Source organism: Chiloscyllium punctatum, chromosome 49, assembly GCF_047496795.1.
Source record: "Chiloscyllium punctatum isolate Juve2018m chromosome 49, sChiPun1.3, whole genome shotgun sequence".
NCBI lineage: Eukaryota > Metazoa > Chordata > Chondrichthyes > Orectolobiformes > Hemiscylliidae > Chiloscyllium > Chiloscyllium punctatum.
In genome coordinates, this window is record NC_092787.1 from 23,548,436 (window position 1) to 23,570,601 (window position 22,166).

Sequence of the window (22,166 nt, forward strand, 5' to 3'; positions counted from 1 at the left end):
GTACTGAAGACTTGTACTCAATAACTAGCTGAACCCCTAGCCAAACTGCTCCACTACAGCTACAACTGTGGTTACTACCCAAAAGTATGGAACATTGCCAGGGTAAGTTCTGTGCATGAAAATCAGAACTAAAAAACTAGCCTGGAGTATTGCCCCATCAGTCTATTCTCGATCAATAAAGTGATAAAAAGGGGTAATTCACAGTTCTATCAAGTAGCACTTTGCCAAGACATAATCTGGCCACTGACACCAGTGAGCAGGTAGAGAACTATGACCTCTGTGGCATGTCAGTCAAGCCAGCTGCTTTGTCCTGGATGGTATCAAAATTCTTGAGTGTTGTTGGAGCTGCATTCATTCTAGTAAATGGCGAACATTTCATCACACTCCTGATTTGTACCTTGTAGATAATGTTGAGGAACTCTTGCAAAGATGACCCTAAACTGAATTGATTGATCTCTGACAACTACAGGCTTCTTCCTCTATGCTAGATATGACTCCAACCAGTGAGAGTTTACTCCCTTATTCCAGTTTTTCTCGACATTTTGATACCACACTCAGACAAATGATCAAAAAGTAGCAAAATATTGCAGATACTGGAGATCTGAAATAAAAACAGAGAGTGCTGGAGAAACTCAACAGGACTGACAGCATCTATGGAGAGAGAAACAAAGTTAGTGTTTTGAGTCCAGTAATATCCTTCTTCCAGACCTTCTGTATTTTTTCAGCATTTTGTATTCATATCTCAGTGAAGTGCAGCTTTGTCGTTCAGTATGATCACTCTCACTTTACCCCTGGAGTTCAGCTGTTTTGCCTATGATTGGATAAAGTCTGTAAAGAGCTCAGGAGCCAAATGGAACCAAAACAGAGTGTCAGTGGCCAGACTATTTCTGCGCAAGTGCTGCTTAATTACCCCTTTCATCCGTTTACTGATCAAGAATAGACTGATGGGGCAGCACTCCAGGCTGGATTGTATTTGTGCTGGATTTTATGCACAGAATGTATCCTGGCAATTTTCCACATTTTTGGGCAGTAATCACAGTTGTGGCTATACTGGAGCAGCTTGGCTAGGAGTTCAGCTAGTAGGAGTGCAGCTAGTTCTTGAGCACAAGTCTTCAATACTGTTGCAGGACTGTTGTCAGGACCGATAGCCTTAGCAGTACTTTCAGCCTTTCCTTGATTATCACCAGGAGTGAATGAAATTGCTTGAAGGCTGGCCTAAATGATGCTGGGCGCCTCAAGAGAAGGGCAAATTGGATTAGCCACTTGGCACTTCTAGCTCAAGACAATAGTAAATGCTTCAGCCTTGTCGTTTGCAGTATTAGCATATTCCCATTATAACTTCCTTTCCTGGGCCCTCTGGAAAATTAAGGGTTTCAACATGCAGCCTGGGGAACATGCGCATTTCACAAATCCTAAATTTGCCCCTTCAGTGGCCAAAAGGCAAACCAAGAAATATTGACATTTGTTGATTTGGGGTCCAACCATGTGAGAAGGCACAGCAGCTGCATTGTGGAAGCCTTTGGACAGCAGGAGGCTATCCTTGTAGCCCTTTATGAAAGGGGATCCCTGCCCCTAAACTGGACCCACATTCAGTAAGAAATGCTAACTGGACCCATGAAGGGAAAACAGCTAAGTTCTGACTTAGAAACATAGAAGGTAGGAGCAGGAGTAGGCCACTCAACCCCTTGAGCCATTCATTATGATCATGACCGATCACGAAACCCAATACGTTAATCCAACCTTCCCCCAAGTCCCTTGATCCCTTCGGTTGCAACAGCATCATTTATCTCCTTCTTGAAAACATCGATCATCTTGAAAAACATTGTTAAATACAAGAGGCTTGTTTCCAAGCATTGAAACTTCAGTTCAGTAAAAATAAACTTCTAATTCATCAGAAAAGAAAAGATGACTCCCAAGGCCCATGTTATCACATTCTTACTTTTGGTCACTCCTTTGAATAATTACATGAACAACTCTCAGCTTAACCTTTCCTTCAAAAAGATTCTTTTTGTACTCTTGATACAAGGTGATGAACTGAAGCTCTGAAAATGATGAACTTGTTTGCCTTGGTCAAGGCATTACACTTTTCCCTGCTCTGGCCTCCTGTCAACGGGAGGGGACACTTGACATAAAGGGCTCCCCTACCTTCATCCATGTCAATCTGGGGGAAGGACTCAATCCAACATTCCCCAAAAGCTTCTCACACATCCTCTCCCTTTCATCAAAGATGGTCTGCAGATCCTCTCCCAGAACACATATGTTTAAAGATTTGTCTTCAGATATACTTTTTTTTCTGGAAAAATACCAAAACAAAATATGTTTTTGATTTTTTTTCTTTTGAAAGTATCATTAACTTTGAAAGTTGATTTAATCATTTAGAATTTGTAGGAGCGCGGCATCACCTTATGCCCCATTTGTTAGAATTGATTTCCCCCTCAGTTTGAAAGATGTGTTGCACTGAAAATTATGTACGACCCTGCCTGGAGAAATAGTGTCATCTCCTTGTGTAATCAGATATAAGTAGAGAACAAGAAACAAGCAAATCACAGAGAAGGAAATAGGGTCAATTACAGTCACATCAGATTCAAAACAAGAGAGAAAGAAAAATCAGTTTTATTAAGCAAAGGTATTAGGTGATATGGACAATAGGCAAGTATACAGCATTAGACTGCAGGTAAGCCATGATCTCATTGAATGGCAGAACAGGCTCAAAGGGCTGAATAGCCTATCACTTTTCCAATATTTCTAGATTGCATTAAAGAGCGGGGGAAGAGTGGAGAGAAAGAAAAAAAGGAAGGAAAAGTAGGAAAATGTTTAATGAATTTCAAGGAACAATTTGGGAGATGCGTGAATGGCTGCAATGTTTCAATTTCTGTTCTGGAATGGCTGAGTGAAATGTCTAGTAAAAGGCATTTATATTGTCATGACCACTGTCCATCTCAAAGCAAATTTTAAGAAGCAAAAACCAGGTCAGAAAAAAACTTAGACATGGTGAGTAGTTAGACTCTAGGACACACTGCCTGGAAATATGGCCGGAACAGGTTTGATTGAGGCATTTGAGAAGACATTGGATGATTATTTTAATATATGATGTGGAAGTGCCGATGGTGGACTGAGGTGGACAAAGTTAGAAATCACACAACACCAAGTTATAGCCCAACAGGTTTATGTGAAAGTACAATTTTTTGGAGTCCTGCTCCTTCATCAGGAAGTTAGCTCCGAAAGCTTGTACTTCCAAATAAACCTATTTGAATATAAACAAGGTGTAGGCTAGGCAGGACAATGACATCAAACCACAATGTTCATTGGCTGAGACACAAATTAGCAGAATTACTTTCTACACTGCAATAATTATGGGATTCTGTGATTCTTAACAGACAAATAGGTCACAGTTGTAACTTCAACAAGGCAAAAACAGAATATTTTGAAAATTGCCCAGAAGTTGAGGGCAAGTTTTCACTTTTGTGGTCCGAAGGATGGGGGAGCAAAACATTCACTAATTTTGAGGCCAACTGAATATCAGATTATATCTCTTCCTCACCCTAAATTAAACATCACACAACACCAGGTTATAGTGCAACAGGTTTGGACAATCACCTGATGAAGGAGTAGCACTCTGAAGGCTGGTGTTTCCAAATACACCTGTTGGACTATAACCTGGTGTTGTGTGGTTTTCAACTTTGCCCACCCCAGTCCAACACTGGCATCTCCAAATTATGTCACCCTAAATTGTTAGTGTTTTATTTTCCATTAATTAATAATTATGTACTCTCTCATATAGAATTTACTACAAAAATAACAGTGGTCTGACCAGTTTTGAGTGTCACAACAATCTGAATCAGTATCAATTTTTAACTTTGTAAGTAGCCCAATGCATTTGGTCAGGGAGACAAATACAAGTTTGGGAGGTCTCTACTACAACATTAATGGAGTTGCACTTTTATGGGAAAGACAATCCAACAATTTGCAACACTATGTTAACAGTGCATGTAGACCTCTTGATTCCAATCATGTCGCCCGAGAGGTTATTTTATTGATTGAGAGAAGTTTGACACCCTCTGTCTTTTTAGATCTGTTGGGGGAACAGAACAATAAACAAAAGTAAAAACAGAAATAGCTGGAAAAAAACTCAGGAGGTCTGGCAGCAACTGTGGAGAGAAATCAGAATTAACCTTGGTTCTGAAGAGGGGTCACTCGACCTGAAACTTTACCTCTGACTTCTCTCCACAGATGCTGCCAGACTTGCTGAGCTTTTCCAGCAATTTCTGTTTCTGTTTACAACTTTCGCAGTTCTTTTGGTTTAAAAGAAAACAAAAACACTTTCTTGCAAAAATCAGAATGATGACTGGCAACTAAAGTTCCAGGATATAGACGCTTCAGACAGGACAGGAGGGAAGTAAAAGGGGGCATGGAGTTGTATTGCTGGTCTGGGATGATATCACAGCTGTGCTAAAGGAGAACACTATCGAGATCATGGGTAGTGAGGCATTATGGGTGGAGCTGAAAAATAAGAAGGGTGCAGTTACATTGTTGGGGCTGTATTACAGGCCTCTCAATAGTGAATGTGAGGAAGAAGAACAAATTGATAAACAGATTATGGAAAGATGTAGAGGCAATAGGGTAGTGGTGATGGGAGATTTTAATTTTCCCAACATTGACAATAAACAATAGACAATAGACAATAGACAATAGGTGCAGGAGTAGGGCCATTCTGCCCTTCGAGCCTGCACCACCATTCAATATGATCATGGTTGATCATCCTTAATCAGTATCCTGTTCCTGCCTTATCTCCATAACCCTTGATTCCACTATCCTTGAGAGCTCTATCCAACTCTTTCTTAAATGAATCCAGAGACTGGGCCTTCACTACCCTCTGGGGCAGAGCATTCCACACAGCCACCACTCTCTGGGTGAAGAAGTTTCTCCTCATCTCTGTCCTAAATGGTCTACCCCGTATTTTTAAGCTGTGTCCTCTGGTTCGGCACTCACCCATCAGCGGAAACATGTCCTGCCTTCAGAGTGTCCAATCCTTTAATAATCTTATATGTCTCAACCAGATCCCCTCTCAGTCTTCTAAACTCAAGGATACAAGCCCAGTCGCTCCAGTCTTTCAGCGTAAGGTAGTCCCGCCATTCCAGGAATTGACCTCATGAACCTACGCTGCATTCCCTCAATAGCCAGGATGTCTTTCCTCAAATTTGGAGACCAGAACTGCACACAATACTCCAGGTGTGGTCTCACCAGGGCCTGTACAACTGCAGAAGAACCTCTTTGCTTCTGTACTCAATCCCTCTTGTTATGAAGGCCAGCATACTATTAGCCTTCTTCACTACCTGCTGTACCTGCATGCTTACCTTCATTGACTGGTGTACAAGAACACCCAGATCTCTTTGTATTGCCCCTTTACCTAAATTGATTCAGTTTAGGTAGTAATCTGCCTTCCTGTTCTTGCCACCAAAGTGGATAACCATACATTTATCCACATTAAACTGCATCTGCCATGCATCTGACCACTCACCTAACCTGTCCAGGTCACCCTGTAATCTCCTAACATCCTCCTCACATTTCACCCTGCCACCCAGCTTAGTATCATCAGCAAATTTGCGAATGTTATTACTAATACCATCTTCTTTCTGACTGGGATACACTTAACGTCAGAGGTCTGGATGGGGTAGAATTTGTAAGAAGCGTCTAGGAGAGTTTTCTAGAGCAGTATGTCAATAGTCCGACAAAGGAATGGGCCCAATTGGACCTGGTACTGGTGAACGAGCCAGGACAGGTGGTAGAAGTTGCGGTGGGGGATTTCTTTGGGAACAGTGACCACAATTGGGTAAGTTTCAGAATACTCATAGATAAAGATGAGAGTGGTCCTAAGGAAAGAGTACTAAATTGAGCCAAGGCCAATTATATCAAAATTAGGCAGGAGCTCGGAAATGTGGATTGGACACACCTATTTGAAGGGAAGTCCACATTTGATATGTGGGAGGCTTTCCAAGATAGGTTAAAGATAGTGCAGGATAGGCATGTCCTGTTGAAGGCAAAGGGTAGGATGGGCAGAGAGTTGGGATAAAAGGTTCTTTTTCAGAATGGCAGCCGGTGACGAGCAGTGTCCCGCAGGGTTCGGTGCTGGGGCCACAGCTGTTCGCATTATATATTAATGATTTGGATGAGGGAACCGGGGGCATTCTAGCGAAGTTTGCCGATGATACGAAGTTAGGTGGACAGGCAGGTAGTACTGAGGAAGTGGGGAGGCTACAGAAGGATCGAGACAGGTTGGGAGAGTGGTCCAGGAAATGGCTGATGGAATTTAACGTGAGCAAGTGCGAGGTCTTGCACTTTAGCAAAAAGAATAAAAGCATGGACTAATTTCTAAATGGTGAGAAAATTAATAAAGCCAAAGCACAAAGGGATCTGGGATTGCTCGTCGAGGATTCTCTAAAGGTAAACATGCAGGTTGAGTCCGTGATTAAGAAAGCGAATGCAATGTTGTCTCTTATCTCAAGAGGGTTGGAATATAAAAGCAGAGATGTACTACTAAGACTTTATAAAGCTCTGGTTAGGCCCCATTTGGAGTACTGTGTCCAGTTTTGGTCCCCACACCTCAGGAAGGACATACTGGCACTGGAACGTGTCCAGCGGAGATTCACACGGATGATCCCTGGAATGACAGATCTAGCATATGAGGAACGGCTGAGGATACTGGGATTGTATTCATTGGAGTTCAGAAGATTAAGGGGAGACTTAATCGAGACGTACAAAATAATACATGGCTTGGAAAAGGTGGATGCTAGGAAATTGTTTCCGTTAGACGAGGAGACTAGGACCCGTGGACACAGCCTTAGAATTAGAGGGGGTCATTTCAGAACAAAAATGCGGAGACATTTCTTCAGCCAGAGAGTGGTGGGCCTGTGGAATTCATTGCCACGGAGTGCAGTGGAAGCCGGGACGCTAAATGTCTTCAAGGCCGAGATTGATAGGTTCTTGTTGTCTAGAGGAATTAAGGGCTACGGGGAGAACGCTGGTAAGTGGAGCTGAAATGCGCATCAGCCATGATTGAATGGCGGAGTGGACTCGATGGGCCGAATGGCCTTACTTCCACTCCTATGTCTTATGGTCTTATGGGCAAGATTCATGAACCGTGGATGACAGGAGAAATTGTACGACTAGTCAAGAAGAAAAGGGAAGTGTACATAAGGTGTAGGCAGCTAAGAATAGAACAGGCCCTGGAGGAATATTGGAAGAGTAGGACAAATCTTAAATGAGGAAGCAAGTGGGCTAAAAGGGGTCATGAAATAGCTTTAGCAAACAGAATTAAGGAGAATCCCAAAGCATTTTATTCTTATATAAGAAGCAAGCGGGTAACTAGAGAAAGGATTGGTCCACTAAAAGATAATGAAGGAAGGCTGTGTGTCGAACCTGAGAAAATGGGTGAGATTCTGAATGATTACTTTGCATCAGTGTTCACTGAGGAGAGGAACATGAATCTTGACATTAGAGATAGAAGTTTGAATAGTCTGGATCACATTGGCATAAGTAGGGAAGATGTGTTGGGTAGGCTAGAGGTTATTAAGGTGGACAAATCTCAGGACCGGATGGGATCTATCCCAAGTTGCTGAGGGAGGCAAGAGAGGGAATAGCTGGGGCCCTGACAGATATCTTTGTGGCATCCTTAAATACAAGTAGGTTCCGGAGGACCAGAAGGTTGCTCATGTTGTCCCCCTGTACAAGAAGAGTAATAGGGATATTCTGGGTACCTACAGACCAGTGAGCCTGATGTTGGTGGTGGGAAAGTTGCTGGATAGGGTACTGAGGGATACGATCTATTTATATTTAGAAAAGAATGGGCTTATCAGTGATAGGCAACATGGTTTTATTCAGGGGAGATCATGCCTTACCAGCTCAATACAGTTCTTTGAGGAAGTGACCAAGTTGATCGATGAAGGAAGGGCTGTTGGTGTCATTTACATGGACTTTAGTAAGGTGTTTGATAAGGTTCCCCATGGTAGACTAATGGAGAAATTGAAGTCACATGGTGTGCAGGGTGTTCTAGCTATGTAGATAAAGAACTGGTTGAGCAACAGGAGACAGAGTAGTAGTTGAAGGGAGTTTCTCAAAATGGAGAAAGGTGACCAGTGGTATTCCACAGGGGTCGGTGTTGGGGCCACTGTTGTTTGTAATAAACATAAATGATCTGGAAGAGAGCACTGTTGGTATGATCAGCAAGTTTGCAGATGACACGAAGATTGGTGGAGTAGCAGAAAGCATAAGGGACTGTCAGAGAATACAGGAGAATATAGATAGACTGGAGAGTTGGGCGGAAAAGTGGCAGATGGATTTCAATCCAAACAAATGTGAGGTGATGCAATTTGGCAAGACTAATTCTAGAGCAAATTATACAATGAACGGAAGACGCTTTGGAAAAGTTGATGGGCAGAGAGATCTGGGAGTGCAGGTACATTGCACAGGTGGATAGAGTGGTGAAGAAGGTATATTGTATGCTTGCCTTCATTGGACGGGGTGTTGAGTATAAGAACTGGCAAGTCATGTTAAAATTGTACAGGATGTTGGTTCAGCCATATTAGGAACACCGTGTACAGTTCTGGTCGCCACATTACCAAAAGGATGTGGACACTTTGGAAAGGGTGCAGAGAAGGTTTATGAGGACGTTGCCTGGTATGGAAGGTGTTAGCTATGAGGAGAGGTTGAGTTGGTTAGGTTTATTTTCATTAGAAAAAAGGAGATTGAGGGGGGACCTGATTGAAGTTTACAAAATCATGAAGGGTTGAGACAGGGTGGGTAGAGACAAGCTTTTTCCCAGGGGGAAGGATTCCATAACGAGAAGTCACACTTTTAAGATAAGAGGTGGAAAGTTTAAGAGGAATACACGTGACAAGTACTCCACACAGAGGGTGGTGGGCATTTGGAACGCATTGCCAGCAGAGGTAGTAGAGGCAGGCACGGTAGATTCATTTAAGATGCGTCTCGACAGATGCATGAGTTGGTGGGGAGCAGAGGGATACAGATGCTTAGGAATTGACCGACAGGTTTAGACAGTACATTTGGATCAGGCTTGGAGGGCCGAAGGGCCTGTTCCTGGGCTGTAAATTTTCTTTGTTCTTTGTAGTTGACTTGAGGACAAAAAGGAAAATTCTGAAATAGTTCGAGCACTGGTCCCAGCTTCAGTGGGATTGACCATTCTCAGCAGCCACAATACTGTGAGATTTTCTCCAGTGAACAATGTGGACTGCAGGTGGCATGGTTGCTTCAGACAAGAAAACTTTTTGACAACTTTGCCTTTTCTCTTACTCGCCACAATACATGCTGACGAGTGGCGGATCTTCCAATTCAAGAAACGATAAAAATGGAAATACTAACAGTCAGTGGGGTGGATCAATAGTATTGGGGTGGGTGCTATCTCCCTCGCTCTGTCTCTGAGCCCTTTCTCAAAGCAGGAACCAGACAAAAGCGCCTGCGGCTTCCCGCAGCCGGTGCCGGTACTGGGAGGGACTGGGGAAGCAGATGGATAGAGCTGGTTCTCTCCCGTTCACTGCTGGGTACATCGCGAAGGTTTGAGGTTTCTGACTGTGGCGAGTTCCGATAGAGAAACATTGTATCCGATTGATTGTCTGTTTAGTAACATTGTTACAAAGAAAGAGGTTTTTTTTTGGAGGGTGGAAAGGTTTGGAGTCACCTGCCGGCAAACATGTACAGTAAGTACAAAAAGTTTCTTCAAAACTTTTTTTTAAAGTCCCCTCGTCCGAAGAAAAACCAGAACAAGTTTGATGAATGACCAAATGTTTTAGATTCCTACTTCCTCCCCCATCTCTAAAACCGTGTCATCAGGGAGTCGTTGGTTTGAACTTTTGTTTTAACTTGGATTATTTAGTTGTAACTTTTATTTTAGTTTTGATTTTTTTGTGTGCGTGTGTAGGACTATGCTTATGTTCTTTTTGTTTGTTATTCGTTCCCCCTCTTTATTTTCGGATACCGAGGCCTCGCATCAGACCTGGGCCCCCAGTAAGAATCCGAGCCGCGGGAGACGAGAACGGCGGCGGGCAGCCATTCCAGATTTGTCACCTTCATAAAAGATTTGGCTTAATCCGAATGAGAGGAGTCAGGGGGTTTTTTTTGCTTTGATATTGGGGTTTAATTATAAAGGGAGAAAAGTTGTGGGAAGTATAGGATAAGTACCCTTATTTGATCAGCGTTGTTCACCCTGAATTGCTGGCAGGAGGAAATGAACACCATCCATTAACTTGTAAAAGCAGTTAACGTTAAAATATTTTAAATTTAAAACCTAGTACCTGTGGAACCTACGAAACTCACTGCATTCGTAAAATATGCCCTGTGTTGTATTCTCATGCTTAAGTGCCGTATTTGAGCTGGCAAATGGTTTCAGATTTGTTTACATGAATAATAGACACTAGGGACTCATTGTTTACTTGGGAGTTTCTCTTGTGGTTTCATATCAACTGGCCTAGAAGTTAAAAGCTTTATTCTCTGTGTTTAAAATCATCCAAGCAGTTTGTTGGTCGACTCTAAAATTTATGTTCTAGGAGATAAGACATGCTGCTGTCTTTACTGGAATTCTTTTTACAAAAAGGCCACTGGTATTGGATGATGGTGAACCAGATTCTGAGAGTATGTCTAAGAGCTTTGTGTTCCCTGGGTACAGAGCAGTGTGCATCAACCTGTCAACTTGGCACTGTTGACTTAGCAGTTCCATATAGTTATGGAGATCGAACTGCTACCTGCAGCCCAGTTGGTCAGGGATTGATGCTGCAACTGATTCTGTCCAGAAGATGTAGGAACAGGACTAGGCCATTAGCCTATCAAGTCTTCCACTACTCCTTGAGATCATAACTGATCTAATAATTCTCCTCTCCATTTTTCTGCCATTTCCCAGTAACCTTTCATTCCCTTACTCTCTTCCATCCTTGTACGTTGGGCAGAAGATATCTAAGTTTGAAGACCGGTATGAACATATTTAAGAACAGCTTCTTTCCTGCTGTTATCAGATTTTTGAATAGACATGTGAAATGTTAATGTTGATCTCTCTCTCTCTGCACCTTCTCTGGAGTTGATGTACTTCGTATAGTATGATCTGACTGTACAGCATGCAAAACAATACTTCTCACTTTCTCGGTAAATATGGCAATAATAAATCAAATCTGTCTATCTTGGCCTTGAATACACTTTCCAAACCAGCCTCCAATATGCTTTGCAGTAAAGAATTTTTCAGATTCACTAATCCTCGGAAGAAATTCCTCCTTATCCTGTCTCAAATGTGTGACTCTCAGTCTACGTTTATGCCCATGGAAACAATTCTTGCCTCTGTCTGGTCCACTACAAATCTTGTATGTTTCAAGGTTAAAAATTACGCAACAACAGGCTTTAGTCCAACAGGTTTATTTGGAAGCACTAGCTTTTGGAGCGCTGCTCCTTCACCAGGTAGTTATGGAATATAAGAGCATAAGACAAACAATTATATAGCAAAAGTTTAGAGTGTGATGTAACTGAAATTATATATTGAAAAAGCCTGTTGTTAAGGACTATTTGTTAAGTCTCTCATCTTTTAGAATGGGCATGTTGGTTTCAGTACTTTCAAATGTAAATTTCAGAACTTTCTTAAAGTTGCATTCTCAAGCGAATTTTAACAATAGGTGCCATTTTGGCCCAGAAAAGGCATTGAAGGTTTGAGGTGCCCTGTGTGAGGCTGTCGGTGCCCCAATGTTAAGATTGATTCTAATCTAAAAAAGGCATTTACAGAATCTTACATGGAAGATTTTTGGTGGGCGGGGGAAGGAAAAGGGAAAGCGATAGGGAGTATGGAGTCAGGTAGAAAGATAAGCAGCAGATTAGCTTGTGTGCAGGGCTGAAGTTCAAGGCAGATTATGAATGAAGCAGAAAGGAAGGATAACTTAGGACATATGCTTATGATTTCCAACATCTCTAATAATAAGAAAATTAGCATTAAGGCGCTTTACCTGAATGCACATAGTATTTGTAACAAAATAGATGAATTAATGGCACAAATCATCGTGAATGATTATGATGTGGTAGGCATCACAGAGACGTGGTTTTGGGGGTTCAGGACTGGCAGTTAAACATCCAAAAATTTACAACTTATCGAAAAGACAGGGAGGCAGACAGAGAGGGTGGGGTTGCCATGTTAGTTAAGAATGAAATCAAATCTATGACACTGAATGACATAGGATCAGAAGATGTGGAGTCTGTGTGGGTGGAGTTGAGGAACCACAAAGGCAAAAAAACCATAATAGGAGTTATGTGCAGACCTCTTAACAGTAATCAGGACCAAGGGTGCGAGATGTACCAGGAAACAGATAGGGCATGTCAGAAGGCAAGGTCACGGTGATCATGGGGGAGCTTCAATACGCAGGTGGACTGGCTGAATAATGTTGCCGGTGAATAATGTTGAAAGGAAATTCATGGAATGCTTACAAGATGGCTTTTTGGAACAGCTTGTGATGGAGCCCATGAGGGAGCAAGGTATTCTGGACTTAGAGTCTGGCTCATTACATAGAATGTAGAACATAGAAAAATACAGTGCAGTACAGGCCCTTTGGCCCTCGATGTTGCGCCGATCCAAGCCCACCTAACCTACACTAGCCCACTATCCTCCATATGCCTATCCAATGCCCGTTTAAATGCCCATAAAGAGGGAGAGTCCACCACTGCTACTGGCAGGGCATTCCATGAACTCACAACTTGCTGAGTAAAGAAATAGCACTATGAAAGATCTTAAAGTAAGGGAACACTTATAAGGCAGTGATCATAATATGGTAGAGTTCAGTCTGCAATTTGAAAGAGAGAAGGCAACATCGGATGTAATGGTGTTACAGTTAAACAAAGGTAATTACAGGGGCATAAGAGAGGAAATGACGAAAATCAACTGGAAGCAGACCCTAGTGGGGAAGACAACAGAGCAACAAAGGCAGGGGTTTCTGAGTGTAATTGAGGATACAGTACAGAGGTTCATCCCAAAGAAAAGAAAGACTACCTGGGGGAGGGAGAGATTAGACAGCCATGGCTGACAAAGGAAGCCAGGGAATGTATCAAAAATCAAGAGAGACCCTGTAAAGTGACCAAGAGCATTGGGAAATCAAAAGATTGGGAAGACTACAAAAACAAACAGAGGATAACAAAGAGAGAAATGAGGAAGGAGAAGATCAAATATGAAGGTAGGCTAGCCAATAATATTATAAATGATTGCAAAAGTTTATTTCAATACATAAGAAACAAATGAGAGGCAAAAGTAGACATTGGGGCACTCCAAATTGATGCAGGAAGGCTAGTGCTGGGAGATAAGGAAATAGCTGAAGAACTTAATAAGTATTTTGTGTCAGTCTTCACAGTGGAAGATATGAGTAATATCCCAACAATTAAGGAGAGTCAGGGGGCAGAGTTGAGTATGGTAGCCATTACAAAAGAGAAAATGCTAGAAAAGCTACAAAGGTCTAAAAATTGATAAATCTCCTGGCCCTGATGGGCTACATCCTAGTGTTCTGATCGAGGTGGCCGAGCAAATAGTGGAGGCATTGGGAGTGATCTTTCAAAAGTCACTGGAGTCAGGGAAAATCGCAGTTGTTACCCCCTGTTCAAGAAAGGGCCAAGACAAAAGATGCAAAATTATAGGCCAATTAGCCTCTGTTGTTGAGAAAATTCTAGAATCCATCGTTAAGGATGAGATTTCTAAATTCTTGGAAGTGCAAGGTTGGATTAGAACAAGTCAGCATGGGTTTAGTAAGGGGAGATCATGCCTGACAAACATGTTAGAATTCTTTGAAGAGGTAACAAATGGGTTAGACCAGGGAAACCCAGTGGATGTTATCTATCTTGACTTCCAAAAGGCCTTTGATAAGGCGCCTCACGGGAAGTTGTTGAGTAAGGTGAGGGCCAATGGTGTTCGAGGTGAGCTACTGGCACTGATTGAGGATTAGCTGTCTGACAGAAGGCAGAGAGTTGGAACAAAAGTTTTTTTTTCAGAATGGCAGCCAGTGACAAATGGTGTCCCACAGGGTTCAGTGTTGGGGCTACAGCTACTCATTTTATAGTTAATGATCTGGATGAAGGGACTGGGGGCATTCTGGCGAAGTTTTGCTGACGATACGAAGTTAGGTGGACAGGCGGTAATACTGAGGTGGTGGAGAGGCTGCAGAAAGACTTATACAGTTTAGGAGAGTTGTCCCGGAAATGGCTCATGAAATTCAACGAGCAATGCGAGGTCATGCACTTTTGGAAAAAAGAATATAGGCATGGACTATTTCCTAAATGGTGAGAAAATTCATAAAGCCAAAGTACAAAGGAGTGCTAGTCCAGGATTCTCTAAAGGTTAACTTGCAGGTTGAGTCTGTGATTAAGAAAGCGAATGTAATGTTGTCATTTATCTGAAGAGGGTTGGAATATAAAAGCGGCGATGTGCTTCTGAGACTTTATGAAGCTCTAGTTCGGCCCCATTTAGAATACTGTGTCCAGTTTTGGGTCCCGCACCTCTGGAAGGACATACTGGCACTGGAGCGTGTTCAGTGGAGATTCACACAGATGATCCCTGGAATGGTAGGCCTAATATACGATTAACCTGGGATTGTATTCATTAGAGTTTAGAAGGTTGAGGGGAGTCATAGAGTCATAGAGATGTACAGCATGGAAACAGACTCTTCGGTGCAACCCATCCATGCCAACCATGTATCCCAACCCAATCTAGTCCCACCTGCCAGCACCCGGCCCATATCCCTCCAAACCCTTCCTATTCATATACCCATCCAAATGCCTCTCAAATGTTGCAATTGTACCAGCCTCCACCACTTCCTCTGGCAGCTCATTCCATACCCGTACCATCCTCCATGTGAAAACGTTGCCCCCTCGGTCTCTTTTTTTATATCTTTCCCCTCTCACCCTAAACCTATGCCCTCTAGTTCTGGACTCCCCGACCCCAGGGAAAAGACTTTGCCTACTTACCCTATCCATGCCCCTCATAACTTTGTAAACCTCTATAAGGTCACCCCTCAGCCTCCGACAGTCCAGGGAAAACAGCCCCAGCCTGTTCAGCCTCTTCCCGATAGCTCAAATCCTTCAACCCTGCCAACATCCTTGTAGATCTTTTCTGAACCCTTTCAAGTTTCACAACATCTTTCCAATAAGAAGGAGACCAGAATTGCACGCAATATTCCAACAGTGGCCTAACCAATGTCCTGGACAGCTGCAACATGACCTCCAAACTCCTGTACTCAATACTCTGACCAATAAAGGAAAGCATACCAAACGCCTTCTTCACTATCCTATCCATCTGCGACTCCACTTTCAAGGAGCTATGAACCTGCACGCCAAGGTCTCTGTTCAGCAACACTCCCTCGGACCTTACCATTAAGTGTATAAGTCCTGCTAAGATTTGCTTTCCCAAAATGCAGCACCTCGCATTTATCTGGGCCACTTCTCAGCCCATTGGTCCATCTGGTTCAGATCCAGTTGTTACCTGAGGTAACCCTCTTTGCTGTCCACTGCACCTATAATTTTGGTGTCATCTGCAAACTTACTAACTGTACCTCTTACGCTCGCATCCATATCATTTATGTAAATGACAAAAAGTAGAGGACCCAGCACCGATCCTTGTAGAATTCCACTGGTCACAGGCCTCCAGTCTGAAAAACAACCCTTCACCACCACCCTCTGTCTTCTACCTTGAGCCAGTTCTGCATCCTAATGGCTAGTTCTCCCTGTATTCCATGAGGTCGAAACTTAAAAGATAATGCATGGCTTAAAAAGGGTAGACACTGGGAATTTGTTTCCGTAGGTGGGGAGACTAGGACCTGTGTGTACAGCCTTAGAATTGGAGGGGGTCAATTTTGAATGGAAATGAGGAGACATTTCTTCAGCCAGAGAGTGGTGGGCCTGTGGAATTCATTGCCACGGAACGCAGGGAGGCCGGAGAGTTAAATGTTTTCAAGGCAGAGATTGATAAATTCTTGATCTCGCAAGGAATTAAGGACTTTGGGGAGAGTGAGTGTTAGTGGCGTTGAAATGCCCATCAGTCATGACTAAATGGCAAATGGACTCAAAGGGCCGAAAGGCCTTACTTCCTCTCCTATGTCTTAAGGTCTTATGGATTTGTGCAGTTTTTGGGCAAAATAAAGTGTAACTCTGCAAGTACAAATTCAACCCACAAACTTGTATGTGTGTTTGTTGGGGGGTGGGATGTAGGGGGGCATGAGTGTCTGTGAGAGAGAGTGTGAGTGTAAAGGGGTATAAGTCCGTGAGAGGGTGTGTGTATGAGCATGGGTATGGGAGTGTCTGTGTTAGCGTATGAGAGAGGGTCTGCGTGAGTGTATCGGATCTGTAGGAGTGTGTGCCTGTGTGTAAATGTAGTGCAGTGGGGTCACCTGTAGTGTGACTTGAACCCAAGGTCACGGTTGAAGCCATCCCCATGGGTGGTGAACTTGTCTATCAGCTTCTGCACAACACAAAGTGGTCGAGCAGAGGCTGATAGCTAAGTTTGGTACCCATGGGGATGGCCTCAACCAGGACCTTGGGTTCATGTCACACTACAGGTGACCCCACTGCACTATACACGCAGACGCAGGTGCGCATGCAAACATGCACACACACACTCTTACAGACCCCTAAACCACGCAGACCCTCTCTCATACACAAGCGCTGTCTCATATGCTTACGCATACACTCCCACACTTTCATGCACACACACACCCTTTCACAGACTTCTACCCCCTTGCACTCTCACTCACTCACACACACACACACACACACACACTGTCTTGCAGATGCTCATACACATCCTGTTTGTGGGGTGAATTTGTACTTGCAGTATTACATTATATTTTGGTCAAAAACTGCATGAATCCATGTAAGATTCTGTAAATCCCCTTTTTTAGATTAGAATCAGTCTGAACATGGGGGCACAGACAGCCTCACACAGGGCACCTCACACCTTCAATACATTATCTGGGCCAACATGGCACCTATTGTTAAAGTTCACTTGAGAATGTAACTTTTAAGAAAATTCTGGAATTTACATATGAATGAACTGAAGCCAACATGCCCAGCCTAAAAGATGAGAGACTTAACAACCAATCCAGGTCATTTTCAATATATAATTTCAGTTATATCACACTGTAAACATTTGCAATAAATTTTGTGTTCTACGATCTTATACTCCACAACCACCTGATGAAGGAACAGTGCTCTGAAAGATTGTGCTTCCAAATAAACCTGTTGGACTCTCACCTGGTATTGTGTGATTTTTAACTTTGTACACCCCAGTCCAACACCAACGTCTCCAAATCTTTGTATGTTTCAATAAAGTCACCTTATTCTTCTAAGTTACTGTGATTACAGGCCCAACCGACTTAACTGCTTCTCATAAAATGGTTCCTCCATACTTCTTATCAGCCGAGTGATTCTTTGCTGGACCGCCTATAATCCAACTTTATATTTCCTTCGACAAGGGACCCAGAATTCTAGCATTCCCGCTGTCACCTGACAAGTGCTTTGTATAGTTTTATCAAAATCTCCCTACGTTTATACTCCATTGTCTTCAAAGTAAAGGCCAATGATCTATTTGCCATGAGGACATTAGTTAGCGGAGCTCGACCAAAGGGAAGGGCATGGGTTTCTGAATGTCTGGGAGTTCGAGGAGCAGAAAAATACAGCATAATTTCATCCAGCTCTTCATTATTCGCCAGTGGCCTTTGGTCAGAAATGGTGGCAGTTGGTGAAAATCCGGTCTGATAATCTGATGTTTGCTTTCCAGGATTGTACATAAAAGGTTAAAGTTAGAGTTTTCCTGTGTCTGGACGAGTTCTAAATGAATGTAAAAGTTGAACAAAGTATACTTGGCAAGTTTGGTAAACAAGTTGTAGAATCATGGCACAGAGGTAGGCCATTCAGTTCATCATAACTGTACTGGCTCCATTTGGTAATATCGAAATGAATGAAAGCAAGGTGTTCCAAGAAATAGCTGAAACAAAGAAAAAAAACTTGCATGTCCAACTGCAAAAGGAAATCTCAGGAGAGATGAGTTGACGTTTGACTGGAGGTGTTGACCTGGGAATGAAGTTTGGAGGTGCAAACCAAAGGCAGTTGCTTCAGCTGTCCAAGTATTTCGAGGCAATTTATCCAATGTTATATTCCAGGCAAGCAGTATGGGGATGTGTTAGTGTGTTCATGTCACTAGATTGGTAATCAAGAAATTGAGCTGATGTTCTGGGCATATTGGATTTTAATCCCACTGTGGCAGATAATGAAATTTGAATTCAGTGTATGAAAGACTGGATTGTTGCAAACCATGATGCATATCTCAACCAAGATGTTATGAAACTTGAAAGGGTTCAAACAAAATTTACAAGGATGTTGCCAGGTTTGAGCTATAGGGAGAGGCTGAATAAGCTGGGCTATTTTCCCTGGAGTGTCGAAGGCTAAGGGCTGATTTTATAGGGAGTTGATAAAATGATGAAGGGCATGGATAGGGTGAATAGCAAAGATCTTTTCCTTTGGGTGGGGGAGTCCAAAACTAGAGGTCATAAGTTTGAAGTGAGAGGGGAAGGATTTAAAACAGACCTAAGGGGCAACTTTTTCACACACAGGGTTGTACATGTATGGAATGAGCTGCCAGAGGAAGTGGTGGAGGCTGGTACAATTACAACATTTAAAAGGCATCTGGATGGGTCCATGAATAGGAAGGGTTTGGAGGGATATGGGCCAAATGCTGGCAAATAGAACTGGATTTATTGAGGATATCTGGTCAGCACGCATGAGTTGGACTGAAGGGTTGTTTCTGTGCTATCCATTTCTATGACTCTAGGAATGCCTTTTTTTTTAAACTGAAGTTTTGCAATGGAGGGTCAGGGAGACCCCATGTTAACCAATTAGTCCTCTATTTCTGATAAAGTATAAATGATTGACCATTTTAAAATGTGATACTCTTGCATGTGTCTTGAGAAATACAAGCTGAAAAATCAGAACAGCATTTTTTTTTAAGTAATACTTTCAAGAGTGAGGATATTCATTGTTGGGGAGTACTTCACACAAAGTGTACTGGAAATCTGAGGTTGGGGGAAGGATAATATATGATTTTTGTAAATAAGAAGGCTAGAGTTTAATACAGTTGGATATTAAGGGTTAGGAAACCAAAGTTGATTAATAGAGTTGGGATACAAATCATCAATGAATAATAGAATCCCTACAGTGTGGAAGTGGGCCATTTGACTTATCAAGACCACACCATCTCTCCAAAGAGCATTCCATTCAGACCCACTCCATCTCTGTTACTCTGCATTTCCCATGGCTGATTCACCTGGCCGACATATCCCTGGACACTGGGCAATTTAGCACGGCCAATCCACCTAACCTGCACATTGTTGGACTGTGGGATGCCATTGGGCACCCGGAAGAAACCTATGCAGACAAGGGGAGAACGTGCAAACTCCACACATACAGTCACCTGAGATTGGAATCAAACCTGGGTTCTTGGCGCTGTGAGGCAGCAGTGTTAACCACTGAGCCACCGTGTTGTGAACTGAAAGGTTTGAAGGGCTGAGTGGAATATTGTTCAAATTCAGAAAGCCAGTTGGTGGTGAAGGATTCTGTTGACCATCTTCACACAGTTTTAAATTTATTTAGAGTGTAACTTTCTGTGCATATACCCAACCATCATTTTTAGCGTGAATTTCCTCAATGTATTTTTTCTGCCTTTTTTATTAAATATCCAGAAGTGTTCTTAGATACAACTGAGCATTTTTTTCCTGTCACCAAATCACCTTTTTTTTTTAACATTAGTAATAACACCCTTGTTCCCCACTTGATCGAGGATGTGAAAAGCCTGTTAAGGGCGATGCAGACCACCAAAAGTGAGGGGTAGGAGGCTGAATCCAAATGGGGTTGGAAGGGGACTTTGCATGCGTTCAAAACTCCGATCAGTACCCTCCACCTGATGAAGGAGCAGCACTATGACAGCTTGTATTTTCAAATAAACCTGTTGGACTATAACCTGGTGTTGTGTGACTTCTGAATTTGGCCACTCCAGTTCAACACCAGGGCCTCCACATCATGCACGCAACTAGACACAGTTAATAGCAATTAAGACCTATTGTTCTTGACTGGTCTGTACCAATGTATGTATCATTATGTCTTATCCCTCCTGCTCAACTATGTTTCTTCTAATCTTTCCTGCTTCTGCATGGCTGTGCAGCCAAGAGAGAATATTGCTGCTCAATCTTGATAACAACAATATTCCCCCTTTTTGTGGGATTATCACATTTTCTATCTTATGTTTGTATGGCCCTGTGCTATAACATCAGGTTATGACAGACCTCCACATTCTCATCAGCCATCGTGAGGCAGTCTTCTTAGAGACAGGTTATATTTTTAAAAATATAGCACTTTGAATAAATAGCCGAAAAGACGGCATGACAAAATTTTACGTTTGGCTGCAATAAGCAAACTAAGAATAAAACATCGACTAAGCACTATTCATGTTGGCAAGTTGTGCATTAAAAAACAAAACAGGGTCTCGCTTTTACTTTTTAACACAATTTTTAAAAAAACTCACTTCACACTTATGGTTGTCACTATCTCTTAGGTAACCATCTGACTTCCTCAGAAACAGTTCCTAAAGGAATTCTTAATTCCTTTGTGGTCTAATGTACTTCTTGTTTTACCCTGCAGCAACTATATTCATGATGGTTTGAGTGCTGTGCGCTCTTTGTAGACAGTAAGGATGTGGTGGTAACACCTCTATTATTTTCCTTTCCCAGACTGATAACTTGCAGATATTTTCTAATCTACCTGTTCAGGGATGCTGCTCCATGCCTCTGGGGCAGGTGGGACCCAAACCTGGGCCCCCTAATCCAGGGGGAGAGACACTACTGCTGCATCACAAGAGAGGCCCCACTGGTAACTTTATTATTTTTTAATCAATCTAATCAGATATGTTGTGGCGCATGTAGGGCAGCAAGTTAAAAATCACACAACACCAGGTTATAGTCCAACAGGTTTATTTGGAAGCACTAGCTTTCGAAGCGCTGCTCCTTCATCAGGTGTTTGTGGCCCACAACCCACCTGATGAAGGAGTAACACTCCAAAAGCTAGTGCTTCCAAATAAACCTGTTGGACTATAACCTGATGTTGTGTGATTTTTTTATCTTTGTACATCCCAGTCCAACACCAGCGTCTCCAAATCTAGGGCAGCTAGGCCTTGAATCAGGCCTGCTCACCCAAAATTATCGACACGACCACTACCCTGCAAGGCCCCTGCTGGTAACTTTAGTTCTTCTATTCAGTGATGAACAGCATCTGTTCGTGGTTTAATCTTTCCCCTTTTTTTTTAATATACTCTTCAAACCTTCCAAAGCACGTTTTTGAGGCCATCTGACCCCCTATCTCCTTCTGTGGCTCAGTGGTGTACTTTATTTAATTACAATGCAAATAAACTTGGGCTCTTTAGATTTTCATTTACTTCGATTTAAATTGCTCCCTCAGCAATTTTGCAGGGAGAAGATTGTAATTAAGAATTGTTGTCTAAATGTGACTGCAAATGCCCTTATGCCTGTGGTGTATAAGTGGGAGGAGGAAGATAAATCTATCTCTAAATGACTCATTGTGGTCTAATGCATCTTTTTCTTTTACCCAGCAGCAGCTATTTTCATGATGGATTTAGTGCTCTGCATTCTTTGCAGAAAGTGAGGATGTATTGGTGACACCCTGTGAAAGCAGGAAGTCACAGTCTAGTGATGAGCATTTAAGCATTTCATGTTGGAATTCTGTACAGTAAGCAGCAATCAAAAATTTTCACCTCTCCAAAGATTTCTTGTGTATAAGGAGCAAGATCACAATTTTATGTAGATAAGCTAAACAATCAACTTGCAGGCAGCAAAGTCACCCAAAGAACAAGGTGTTAAATGAGCAGTTTATCTTTTTTAATGATGTTTAGTAGATAAGTGTGAATTGGCAAACTGCAAGAACTCCCTTGCTTTTGTTGGTGTCACGGGATTTCTTACCTGGGAAAGATGGCACTTCTGACTGCCAGGTGCCCAAGTGTCAACCTGGATTAGGGTTGTTATTTTTAATCAGTGTTGTCCAGCCATTTTATGACACCACTTTGGAGCAGCTGGGGTTTAAACCCACACCTTCTAGCC

General features: G+C 42.5%; 1 protein-coding gene across 4 annotated transcripts in view; it reads left to right on the forward strand.

The window, feature by feature from the left end:
• The first annotated feature begins 9,293 nt into the window (after window positions 1-9,293).
• Window positions 9,294-22,166, forward strand: part of gpsm1b (G protein signaling modulator 1b) — a 251,508-nt gene continuing 238,635 nt past the window's right edge. For 2 of the 4 annotated variants that reach the window (XM_072565867.1, XM_072565872.1), the window contains exon 1: window positions 20,793-20,925. In XM_072565867.1, the coding sequence (XP_072421968.1) occupies window positions 20,838-20,925 (88 nt within the window). In that variant the 5' untranslated portion in view covers window positions 20,793-20,837. Of the gene's footprint in view, window positions 9,405-9,434; window positions 9,711-20,792; window positions 20,926-22,166 lie in introns of those variants that run through there. The other 2 variants (XM_072565870.1, XM_072565869.1) reach the window with 2 other exon arrangements.